The sequence below is a fragment of the Sebastes fasciatus genome, chromosome 18 (assembly GCF_043250625.1).
Source record: "Sebastes fasciatus isolate fSebFas1 chromosome 18, fSebFas1.pri, whole genome shotgun sequence".
Taxonomy (NCBI): Eukaryota; Metazoa; Chordata; class Actinopteri; order Perciformes; family Sebastidae; genus Sebastes; species Sebastes fasciatus.
In genome coordinates, this window is record NC_133812.1 from 5,678,192 (window position 1) to 5,690,994 (window position 12,803).

The 12,803-nt window shown below is 43.7% G+C and overlaps 1 protein-coding gene across 6 annotated transcripts in view; it reads right to left on the reverse strand.

Annotated features, from left to right (window-relative positions):
* The window catches only part of fynb (FYN proto-oncogene, Src family tyrosine kinase b), an 89,061-nt gene that overhangs the window by 27,827 nt on the left and 48,431 nt on the right, over positions 1 to 12,803 (reverse strand). For 4 of the 6 annotated variants that reach the window (XM_074616098.1, XM_074616093.1, XM_074616097.1 and 1 more), the window contains one exon: positions 7,683 to 7,939. In XM_074616098.1, coding sequence (XP_074472199.1) covers positions 7,683 to 7,929 — 247 coding nt within the window. In that variant the 5' untranslated portion in view covers positions 7,930 to 7,939. Of the gene's footprint in view, positions 1 to 7,682; positions 7,940 to 9,694; positions 9,918 to 12,803 lie in introns of those variants that run through there. The other 2 variants (XM_074616099.1, XM_074616096.1) reach the window with 1 other exon arrangement.

Sequence of the window (12,803 nt, forward strand, 5' to 3'; positions counted from 1 at the left end):
ACGACACATCTGGCCTCCAGACTAACTTTTTTACATTGGTTGCACTGATGTGCCTAACTTTTTCATTTAGGTGCAGCCAACAGGTTTTCACTGCGTCTTTTGGTGCTGCAATGATACATTTTAAATGATAACTTTGTTGTCAGTTCCCATACACGTTTCTTAACACATCATGTAAATGATTGTAAACAGGAGTAAAGGTGCAGATAAATCCAACCGGTCGAGGCAGATACCGAGAGACCACCCAACCAGAGCCTGGTTCTTCCCAAGGATTCTACCCGTTAAAGGGGAGGTGTTTTTTTTTTTGCCACTGTTGCACCTGAATGATCTCTTGTTGGGTCTCTAAACTATAGAGTACAGTCTAGACCTGCTCTATATGAAAACTGTCTTGAGATAACTTCTGTTATGATTTGATGCTATATAAAAATGAATTGAACTGAATAAATGTTGTTTGAGTCAGACTAGGGATGTTAATAATTAACCGTTAACCGACATTAAGCATTATAACCGATAAACACTATTGGTTGAAACGGTTAAAAGAAATGCTAATAATGAATTAAAACGGAAGAGGAAGTCTTGGCCCGGATATCTGCTGGCTACACCAGAACCTCAGAAATATTGTCCGTTGCCCCCCAGAGGTTTATCCATCATCAGACCGTTTAGTTCCAAGATTGGCTTTGCTCTAATTCTCTGCCAGCACAGCTCTCCTGTGGTAGAACTGGCTTCATAATGGTAGAATAACCTTTTGCAGAAAAATGCTAAATTCTTCTCACAAAGTACCTGAAGTCACCTTCTCCCCACTGAGTCTTATCCTCTCTCCCACATCTCCCTCCAATAATCCCACTAATGTTGCCCTCATCACAGAAGTACAGAAGAAATAGCAGATTATCTCCCAGTAACACTCCTCTCCTCTCACAGGACTACTTTCTCAGCCTGCTGGCTGCTTGCTGCTTGCTTGTGGCAAACGTGATAAAGGAATTGAGGCTCATTGTAGGATGTGTGAACAGATCGCAGCAGGAGGTTGATACAAATGAGAATGTGAGGTGGAGAAACACTCAGACTGTTAAAGTACCCTTTTAGGTGTGCTGGTAGAACATAAATATAACAAATAGTCGATGCTTAGGAGACAACAGAGAACAAAGTGAAGCATTTAGTACAGAAATAAACTCACAGGCTCCTCAGGGACAGACTAAACCGACTCATCCTGGTCTCATTTTAATACGGCTTCTATCAAATTAACACACAATGTAAAATTACACTCTAAAAAGATTCATTCTTGCTTACTTTTAATTGGGGTTACAGGGTTATATAGTAGTTTGAGAATGAATTCATTGTCTGACCACTGTGAGTGAATAAAACACTGAGCTCTTTACCAGTTGACTCGTTGTGTGTTTCTCTTATTAAGAGCATCAGCTAAATCCCTACCTGGCTTTGGAATGCTAGCTCAAGTATTTTTGCTTGTCTGAAGCACATCCATCACCTGAACTGCATGAATAGACAGTCGTGTGAATCCAGCCTCGCAGGGCAGCCACAAACTGCTTCGGACATGGAACGGTCCAGTGACAGAAGCTGAGATTTGGGCTGCCTGAGTCCAGTTTGACTCCCATCAGACAGACTAAAAACCTCTCTAGATAAAGACCAGAGGCCTGAAAACCCCTTTTCAGTCATTATCAGCGTTATCTCACCAACGACCAACTCTGCTGACGGACAAGACTGGGAGCATCACAGCAGAATTTGTTAGTAAAAAAGTGTTTTTAGTGCACACACAACTTCCCTCGTGCTGTTGGCCTCTGTAGTTATAAGAGAAAAACTGAAATGATTTTCAAACTACAGCAAGAGAGTTATATAGTATACTGGCTCGGTTTTTTTCGGACTAAATGAGTAATGTCATTTAGGACAGATGCAACCTGAAAAAAAATCCCTCTTAATGGCAGAGTATGGAGGGTATCCCCTGAAACTACAGTAGGCTACATCAGCTTTGATGGGTGAATACTCGATTCTGATTGGCTGCAGGCTGGCTGGCTTTCTTGTTTTTTTTTTGCATGCAGTATAAATGTGTTATTTTCGACTATTCTAAAATGGTGTATCTGAATATTTCTGCATACTGAGGTACTGGGTATCACTGTAAAGCTGAGACTCTTGTGGATCCAATGAGCCCAACTGTATTCATGTGTGTGATGTTAGTCCCCATAGTAGCCATTTCATTATAGTGAGACCATTTTTTTAAACTTGACCTCACTGTATAGAATGACCTGTGGTGACCTCTAGGATAATCACAGCCTCATGAAACTTTACAGCCAGAAACTAGAGACCTAGAGCATTCAGAGGATGGATGGCTTTCCTAGCTAGACTGACAATGAGGGGGTTTCTGAGCAGTTTACACAACAGAAGTGCTCACCATGTAATCACTGAAAAATGCAATTCTTGCAGAAATCTGTTAACAAATCACAGCATGGCTTTTTCTATGGTGTTCCTCAAGGCCTTGGTGTCTTAATGTGCTATTTTGGAGGGATAATTGATAATTTTTATCAATTCTCCAGTGGTAAAAAATTTAAATTTAGCACAAAATCTGTGTAACAAATGGTATCAACCCCAAAAATTGCTGCAACAACTTATGAGACATAATAGAGCATGGGGGTGGACATCATATACTTCTATCATAATGTTCTAAATCCTAATACACTTACACTATTCATTTTAATGTATTAATTTCTGATTTATGACTAGAACAACTTAACACAAAGTGCTGAGCTGCATCTCAAATTAATCTTCAGGTTCTCAGCTTTCAGATGATGTACACCACTTCTATGTGACATCTACTGTTGACCTGCTGTCTCCCCCTAAAGACCCCCTGTACCCGCCTAAAAAGGACAAAAATAGTCTATGTGGGTCTCTTAGGGTTAACATCAGTAGAGCAGAAAAGGTAAAAAAAAAAAAAAATCTTAGAATTTTCTTGAGTTTTATCAATGTCATCTTATTTCCCTTGTTGTTACTGTACAGACAAAACCTTTGTGTTACATCTTTCATGATGATTAACAGAAGTTCATCTCATGTAATGTATATTTACGGTGTTGTGACTGCCAGTAACAGATAACATTTGTAGAGATAATCATTTTAACTTTTCTGAAAAACATATAGTCTGAGTTATATTTCCACCAATTTTCAAAGTGTAAGGGTCAATATTAAGAGAGAAACATCAATATGAAGCAGAATGCTTTCTTCTGTTCTAAATATAGTTTTGAAAAGTCTGTTTTGGCATGAGGTTATGGTATAAATTGAGAGACAACACACAGGAAGCTACCACCGCTGCAATGCTATCACATATTTTCTAGCACTAAGGGTGTATAAAAGTCACTATGAGAATTATACCCACAAGATGGTACCCACGGCCCAAATTTGGGGTCGTGGCTCACGGACTAATATAGTGACAACAATGACATAAATTGACAAACCTGTGAATAACATCGCTAATAAGGTAGCAAGTTATAGTTTAAGAGTACACAGAGAATTTTTCTGACTGTTTTACGGTGGATTATATAATCAAAGATTTTCCAGATATTGGGTGCCTTGTATAACAAATGTGTAAACTTTCTTTCTAAAAGAGAGTATGGATATTAAGAATATTATCAGGTTACGTCATCAGTAGATGACAAAGACACATGAAGACTGTTCGATGTGGTTAAAAGCTCTGGATAAAACAAGTTAGAAGACCTTGAGTCTTTCTTATTTTTTCAAACTACTACATCCAAGGTTATGAGGGGAACTTTCTCTGTCAAGCCAACAGTTTAGTTGATAAAAAAAACACTTTATTTGGAGGTAAAATTGAGAGTGAGTGCACACAAAATGCAAATAAACCCTCATTGCCCCAGAGGAGTGTGTGCGTGCACAGATATCTACATTTAGGTAACCTTTTATCGTTCGCCTTATTTTCACTTCAAGTTTGACTAATCAGTGGGTTTGTTTCCAACCTGTCGGATCGGATGACTCGTGTTTCTTGCACCACTACACTTAATTTTAGCAAAGCTGCTTTCCCAGATCTCAACAATTGATTTAGTGAGTACGATGTTATTATTACCGAGAGGAATGACAGCTGAAATTGTGAAAAAAATTGAATTATCCTTTAAGAGGTTTGGCCCTCTATCTAACTCACTGTCTTAGTTGGATTTGTCTCGTCTCATAACAGTGTGGCGATAAGACAAAAAGCAGCACTCAGAGTGTTTCTCTCAGGTCTGAGGTGACTGCAGCTGTTGAGCTGTTTCATGCCTCTGAGTGTCTGACAAATGGAAGTTGAATGGGCACTTCTTTAAAGTCCACTTAAACTCTCTTGATCGCATCTTTTCAAGTCATTTCACTTGAGACGCTCTCACAGGACTGAGGCTCGGTATGAAGAGGCTGATGGGACTGCAGATAGAGAGGACCTGCTGCTATTCATGTGATAACAGAGAGAAGTGGAGACAGTGTCTGATTGAAACACTCGACGACGTAACAAGACCCTGAACGCATCACAGCTGTGGTTTTATGCTGCTGCTTGGATGTTCCATTAGGTCAGCAGAGGTGGGCGTTAGGTGTAAACTGGTTTATTGATTCATCTCAGAGTTGTCTGCTGGGATCCTACTCAATTAGTTACATAAGGTCACAGGACCAAACTGTGAATTTCCATTTGGGGAAATGACATCAGCAAAAGACCAACTGGTAATCAATAAAGATTCCTGAAGCCAGCTGCAATTTGGGCTCCTCTGCAGTGCGACTGGGGGGGGGGGGGGGGGGGACGGGACGGACTGTGCTGTCAGACCAACAAGCGAGGCAGCTGTGTTGTAACGGAGGTTGAGAGGGAAGGGCGGCTTAGGTCCAAATTTCCCCACCAGGAGAAAATTAAAAAGCTAAACCCCGCTCTGCTCCTCTGCCACTGAGTGGATTTGGATTATGCAGCGCAGAAAATAATCCACGCTATGAGGGAGAGGACTCCTGCTAAGTTGAGTGGAAATGCTGAGTTCCTCTGCAGAGCAGCCTGGGCTCAGTCAAATATAAAGGATATCCTGAGTAGGAATATTCCCTACATAAACAATGATCCCGGCACACACAAAACCCTGTGCTAATGCCAGCCGGACGTTCCTGACAGGGCCGGGCCGGGCCGGGCCGGGGTCGGCAGTGGAGCTGTAGAAGGGGCTGTGAGGTGAGGATTGTCAGGATTTTGGGATGCCATAGGAAGTATTTAGATGCAGATTCACACCGGGCGACGTAAATGGCATGAATGACGTGACTTTCAAGTGTTTGCATCGCGTCATTCGTGTGACACTGTGTCACGAAAGACACTTACAGAGTACCGGACCAAGACCGAGACCGACTTGCGCGAGTAAATCTTCGTTCTTGGTCTGAACACAGCATAAGAGTTAATGCGTTTGCATACGGAGGTGGATGTGTGTGGGAGGCTGTCAGCGAGGATATCACTGGCTGCATAGAACTGTGTGGGAAACGAAGTCAAAAGAAATGACCTTCACACTCCAGTTTGTGTTAGTTGCAGATACTTTCCCTGTTCTGACAAAACAATAAAGACACACCAAAGGACCCCTTCAAATTAATGACTTCCTCCTTCTGTGTTCTTGGCAAAATACCGTTTGATTCTCAGAGCTTTTACTGTCTCAGAGTTTCCGAGTTCTGCTCCGGAAACGAAGGTGTTACGCGTGAACGGACGGAAGGATGGAAGGACGGACACGCGGAGCGCTATATACACCCCCGACTACGTTGCATGTTACTGGAATATACAGGAAGACTCTGACAGCAAAAACAGTCGATCAGTCATGTGAGTTAAATGTTCACTACGTCAGACCTTATTTGGCAAAGACATTTTCATAATCCATTTAGCGTATCAACTCTATTTTGAGAAGAAAAAAAAACGAAAAAAATGAATTTTGCCGTTTCCATGCAGCTTTTCTAATGCAATATTTCAAAATGTTCATAAAAACACAGCTACTGACAGATGACTGGAGGTGCTCTAGGAAGTGTGCTGCTATCACTATGCACCTTGTGTAGACATTGTGTAGACAAGGACCTCTACACACCAATGAATCATTGTTTTCCTCTTGAGAGAGTGAAGATCCCAAATCTTGAGGTAGCATTACCTTGGGTGTTGCACTCCGCTTGGGTGTTATGCCTCACAGCAGCGCTCAAAGTTCAATGAGTGTAAACTCTGACTATATTTGGTGTTGCCCTTTCAATATGAAACTAATGAGATCACAGCTGTCCACGACATGACCCGATAACAACCGGTGATAGATGAAGAGCTTGTTCTGCTGCTGTACGGCTGCTATACAAGGTATCAACCTGCCCATTAGGATCTAATGTAAATACTCATTTACACACCGATGGCTCAGCCTTCGGGAGCAAATTGGGGTTAAGTGTCTTGCCCAAGGACATTTCGACATGTGACCGGAGGAGCCGGGGATTGATCTCCCGACATTCCGATTGGTGGGCGACCTGCCACAGCCGCCCATTATATCCTTCCTGATCTTGGCAGTATAAACAGAGACTTCCCTCCCAAGAAAAAAACGACGCAAATGGCCAAAAACAAGATACGTTAACGTTCAAGTGACGAATGCCATCTAGTAGTTGGGGTGATTCCATCAGGAGCAATCATGATAAAATTAGTGTAACGCCGTTACACAGCCACAAAGTCTGCACAGGACAAGGTCGGGGTTGGGGAGGATGGATGGGTCTACAAAATGTTGGCCTTTAACCAGTGGGCTACCTCCGGCTCTGAAAAGGGAAGCTAATGAGGAAGTGCCTTAAACTTGCATACTCTCTAACAGCCAGCAGGGGGCGACTCCTCTGTTTGCAAAAAGAAGTCTGATTGTATAGAAGTCTATGAGAAAATGAGCCTACTTCTCACTTGATTTATTACCTCAGTAAACATTGTAAACATGAGTTTATGGTCTCAATCGCTAGTTTCTAGTCTTCTTCAATACAACATGATGTTCATTTAGTAAATTATGGTCCCATTTAGAGTCAAATAGACCATAAAGCAGGGGATGCTTTAGGGCGGGGCTACCTTGTGATTGACAGGTCGCTACCACGGCGTTGTCCGATCTGGGAGTTGTCCGTGTTTCCCTCTTACAACTTTAACCCTTTCACAGTGTGTTTTCAGTTCATGAAAGTTAATTATATCCTTTTTGGTCGCCTAAAAATGTTGTATTTAGCTCCACCCTCTCGTGTCACTTCTGGTTGTAAATAACCAAGATGGCGATGACCAAAATGCTGAACTCGAGGCTTCATAACGGCAGTCCACAAACCAATGGGTGACGTCACAGTGACTACGCCCACTTCTTATATATAGTCTAAGCTATTAACACAGAAGACCGCAGTTTGTTTCCTGTTTCACACCTACAGTAAACGTTGGTTTCTTTAAACCAAGACCACGATCATCCCCTGAACTTAATCTAGCCGTTATTGTTATATCCATGATGATAAAAGTCCCCCAACCTTTAAGAAGTAGTCATTTTAACCCCAATCACAACCTTTCCCAGTTGTTTTTGTGCCTAAACCTAAGCATAGCGTTGTCACATCATACACAGCACATTAAACAGCATGTATTTAATATCTGAGCAGAGTGCAAACACCAATCAGATTTAGTTTTCACACTTCTGATCACGACCGGTCCTAACTAACCTCGAACATCACACATCCTTTACCTGTCCCACCACGAGTCCTCAGCGTTCCAGTGTGAGAGGAAGTGCTGACCCCCCCGAAGACGGTCATCCCCTGTCCGACGGGGGCGTGGAAGTTGTTGTAGTTGGGGATGGCGGTGACCCCGAAGCTGGGGTAGTGCTGCGGCGTGGGGTCGGCCCCATAGCGGTAGCCGGCTCCCTGGGAAGTGCTGGTGTCTCGGTCGTCTGTGAGTTTGGTTGCTTCCTTATCCTTGCATTGCACACAGCCCATTATCTATAATCTGTGGGCGACGAGAGAGAGAAAAGACAGCAGGTTGAGGCTGATTGAGTGATGGACACATTTGGATCATAACTCTTGAGTGAACGTGACAGTGGAAGATTACATGTGATAACTGGCAGGAGTAATAAAATGCAAACAGAACTGATGCAGGCAGTGAATTCAATTTATATACACTATATAATATATACTATAAGTTGGACTAGTGGATCGATAAGATGAAACATGCCGTCTGGCCGCGCTCGGCTGCTCAGCACACCAAACTGAACTGAATTCATCACTCTGTTCAAGGTTGTGCGTTCACACAGCTTTCTCTACAGATGACACCGTCCTCTGATTAGCACTCTGTTCTGGGAGGCAGGGACCTTTTGTTTATAGCCTGACACACAGCGTGGTCCCTGGATGACTCACACAAACAGTGTGTCTCTTTCTTGGTCAGGAGGAGGAATAACGGCTCCTATAACACTGATGTCAGGGAGGCTGGGCCGGGGGAGAAGGGGAGATGTGGTGGCGCGGCGCCGTGCTGTCAACATCACCCCGTTGATCTTAACGGAGAGCGGTGGGAGGACAGAGTGTCGGCGACCGGACGCTGCGTTTGTCACGGAGCCGAAACAATCAAAGTCAGCCTTCGTCTTCAAAGCATTGAACTCTATTCTTCACTGTGCAGCACTACCTATAAATCCTCTGTCATAAGCCTCTTTAAAAATGTCTACTGCATTGCACGTTGAGCTGCAAACTCTGACTTTCTGCTTTAAAAGCAGGAATTCAAAGTTGACACACACTGAGCGGGACATCGAGAGCCAAAGTGAAACCGAAACTTCCAGGTTCTGTCACAGAAGTAAGAAAACCTCATTCAAAATTACAAAGGCTGGAGTGGAGCTGATTGGTCTGATAATATGGAAAGTTAACAGCAGGAACACACTTTATGTTTTCAGAAAGACAAATAAAAGAAATGCTGAATGAGACGTCACATTAAAGCTACTACGAGGAGCTTTCATTTTGTGTTGATTTTGGCGGTCTCTGTGGACAAAAGCGGTAGTGTTTCCGAGCACCAGAGTCCCTTTAGAAAACCTCTCATTTTACTGCAGCAGGGTCCGACAGTCTTCCCCGCTCAGTCCTGGTTCTGGTTCTCCCGTGCCTCCCTTCCCTCCAGCGGGCCCAGCAATACGGCCTGGGCCTCCAGCGGTGTGTTGTCGGTGAGCGGAGGGGTACTCGGTCGGTTGCAATCTGCAACCACACCACTAGATGCCACTGAATCCTACACACTGTCCCTTTAAGAGAAGTGAAATTAGCTGTTGAGATCCCAACTTTTTAAATGATTTATCGGACAGAGAAATGCATTATGGGAATTGAAAGATCCAGTGTTTGTGGAGCTTGACCCAATCTGGTTTTTTTTACAAGCTCCACGACTTCATGGAAGTGCAAAACTGTTAAAAAAGGTCGTTCTGACTTTTCTTTTGTGATAATGTGAATCTTCTGGGTTGCAATGAAGCGGGAATCTATCCACAGTGTTTGTAGAGGGAGTAATGTAGACACAGCTCCAGACTACAGTCTAAGAACATATTGAAATACTTTCTCAACAGTTTATTTATGACTAAGCTAGGATGGTCTTTAACTCAGCAAAATTAAATGCTGAGATTTGAAAAAGGACATGAGCCACACCACAGCGGGGCACGAGATTACTCTTTGACAATGTTGTGTACTCCCGCAGGAATTAATGCCGTCTAATTGTTTCTCTGCAAAACAACGATGAAAATACCGGCGACGGCGCGCCGCATCAGCGCAGACACAACGGGTGATAAATCCAGCCTCTCCTTGGGAGACAAAGCGTCGGTCTGGCCTTCAGCTCCGGTCTGTCCTCAAATGTATCACTGGAGAATATATTTCAGTACTCCCTCCCCTGCCTTCCCTCTGTCTGCTGGCTCAGTCACCTCATCTGACTGCAGCTAGAAGCAAGAACTGCATTCAACTTGTGTAACACACTGTGAGGACAGAGAGGAGAATAATGAATGAGGAGTGTGGGCTTCCCCTTCTTAGCAGCAGCTGCAATAAACAAGTAGATGATCATAGAAAGGAACCTCACTGACAAACAATAAGCCCTCTGAATGGAGATAATCACACTCCGATCTAATGACAAGCTGTGACAGTAACCAAACAATGACACAATATCCACCTACTGACAATATCACAGTGGAATCTGCTGCACAACAATAACTAAGTTACTCTTTAAGCGAAGGACGTGAATACTTCTTCCATCACTGACGAAATAGGGGCTGCACGATTATGACCAAAATGAGTGTGTGTATAACGTTACTGACTGTGCCGCTGTGTGCCGACGTAAAACCATCATGTGGCAGCTGCACATGTGTTTGTGTGACCAGCAAAAACTCGGACAAATGAGACTGGTGAAAACGGCTTTGACTTGCTGCTGACTGACGGTTCATCTCCAGCTGTTAGTTTAGGAAGCGCTTGATTTATGCAACAGAGTTTTCTATGAGCGGAGCATTTTAAACATCAATATTGCAGTCGATCGTGTTCATTTAATTTGTGGGAAGTTAAAATCGAGATCGTGATTAATATTTGATTCATTGTGCAGCCCTGTGAGGAAATATAACCTGGATACTCCAAAAACCTGATCACAACTAGAATGGCACTTGTAGAGCGCAGACCTCCGCCCCCCTCCATCCAGCTTGCACCATCATCCACGAGTATTTTTGTTTATGTTGAGATCAGCTGTACGTAGCGGAGCATCGTAAAACACTTCATTGAAACTGGACAGAAACAAAATAAAACTCACCTTAACCGTCGTTGTTACTCTTTCCCACAATCACCAAGTGTGATTTGGTCGAACTCAAACTGTAATTTCACCGAGTTTAATGTGAAAAAACGCAGAATCTACAGTTGTTGCACCAACCACCAGCGAAATGCGGGTAAAATATGCAAGTGGCTGCTAGATTTTCTTCACTCACCACCCAAAAAAACAATGGTAATCTATTGAGTGGCTGGTAGGTTTTGGAATCCACCAGCCACAGTGGCAGGTCGACAAAAAAGTTCATTTCCAACCCTGACTACAGTACTAGCACCTTTACTGAGAACAGAAAAATCAATTACATGCTGTTCTTTCCATCCAGGATTTCCATCTTGACAACTGTAATAAACACTGGAACTTCTATGGCCAGCTAGCATGCCTTTACCTTGTAACAACTCAATGCACCTTTTAGTGACAAGATTACAGCGTTCACACATTGGTCCAGGACTACCCTTGTTCAGGCTCGGGCCTTTGTTGAAGCCAGTGCCTTCCACTGAGAGGAGCTGTCTTCTCTACCAGTTATAACAGGAGCTTCATACTGACTGACACACTGTGACCACTCTCTCTCAACACAATTACAGGATGATCCCTCAGATGGCACGCCTGTGCACACAGAGGCCAAAGCACCAATCAGAGGCTGTCACAGGAAGTGAGAGAAATCTTATAACCGTATTATTTGTGTGTCGTTTTTTTTTAAAACAGCTGCATCAGAAAAGAGGATCAGGATGAGTGTAATATCACCTTCGTGCTCCTTGTAATCGACTTGGTTTGACCCATGTCAACGACCTGGCATCAAACGCGTGGGCAGAGAGAAACGGGCAGCTCACACGTGAAGCGGCGGTGCGGCAGCACACGCCATGACGGCTCTGTCAGTGGGTGCTGTAATCCCGTGTGACAGGACGCGGGGCGGGCAGGGTGTCCAGGCAACAACAGCAGCAGCAGCGATGCCACGCTCAGCGCAAGACTGCAGAGCATCTCTAATCGTATATGCTCAGAGCAGACGCCAGCGCCGACCGAGACCACAAACCGCTCCGCATCCCGACTCTTTACATAACCCGCGACAGCCAGAGGCCGACTCAATCGGCCTTTGGAAAGGGAAACAAATGTATTGATCCCTCTGAGCTGGATGGACAGCTGTTCCTGTGCAGTTGTTAAATGATAATCTTTGGAGGAAGGGGTGTGTGTTTTTCAGGGAGAGATATGGCTCAGCCTTACAGCTGCTCATATGGAGCTGGATGGAGGTGGTTCTCATGGATTTCTGATTCTGATAAGGGGCAGATCGTCTCTCACCGCTGAAATATGTGAAGCAGAGTGGAAGCACTGCTGTCACCACGAGTGACATTACACATCAAGCAGTCAGTAATGACTGGATGTGCTGCTACCAGAGGCCCAGTTGGACTATTGTTATTCTAGTCTTGCTGACAGAGACAGACGCAGCCCCAGGGGCCAGAAACACCCTACTGGGGAAGGTTACTTTCAAAACTAGATCATACTGCAGCCCTAAGAGAGGAAAATGACACATTACAATAACTATACTTCTGAAATCATTTTGTTTAAATTCAACAGATTCTAAATCTAGACCTCTAAACATCGGCCACATCAGCGGTTTCCACTGATCGGACTTTTTCAGTCCCGATACGACACCGATACCTGGGCCGATACCAATTACGGATCCCATACCAGTGTTTTATTAATAAGCTGTATGCCTCACAGCTGGGAAGTGGGATCATTCTTAATTAAGATTAAAGCGGCAGTAGGCAGAATATTTCCAGCATTATTGGGGGAAAAAATTCCATATAATAACATTTCAGCGTATTGTAATTCAAGTGTTCTGAGAGAAAACTAGACTTCTGCACCTCCTCAAGGCTCAGGCTTTAGAAAATCGAGCCCATGACGGAAGACTTTGGCCAATCACAGGTCATTTCAGAGAGAGAGAGCGTTCCTATAGGCTGTTCTTTCAACAGAGGCAGCTGTCAATCAACTCTGATCAAACATGAAAACATTTGAGGAGAGAAATAGGCATTACAGTAACAGAATATCAATTCATATTTGATCAGTG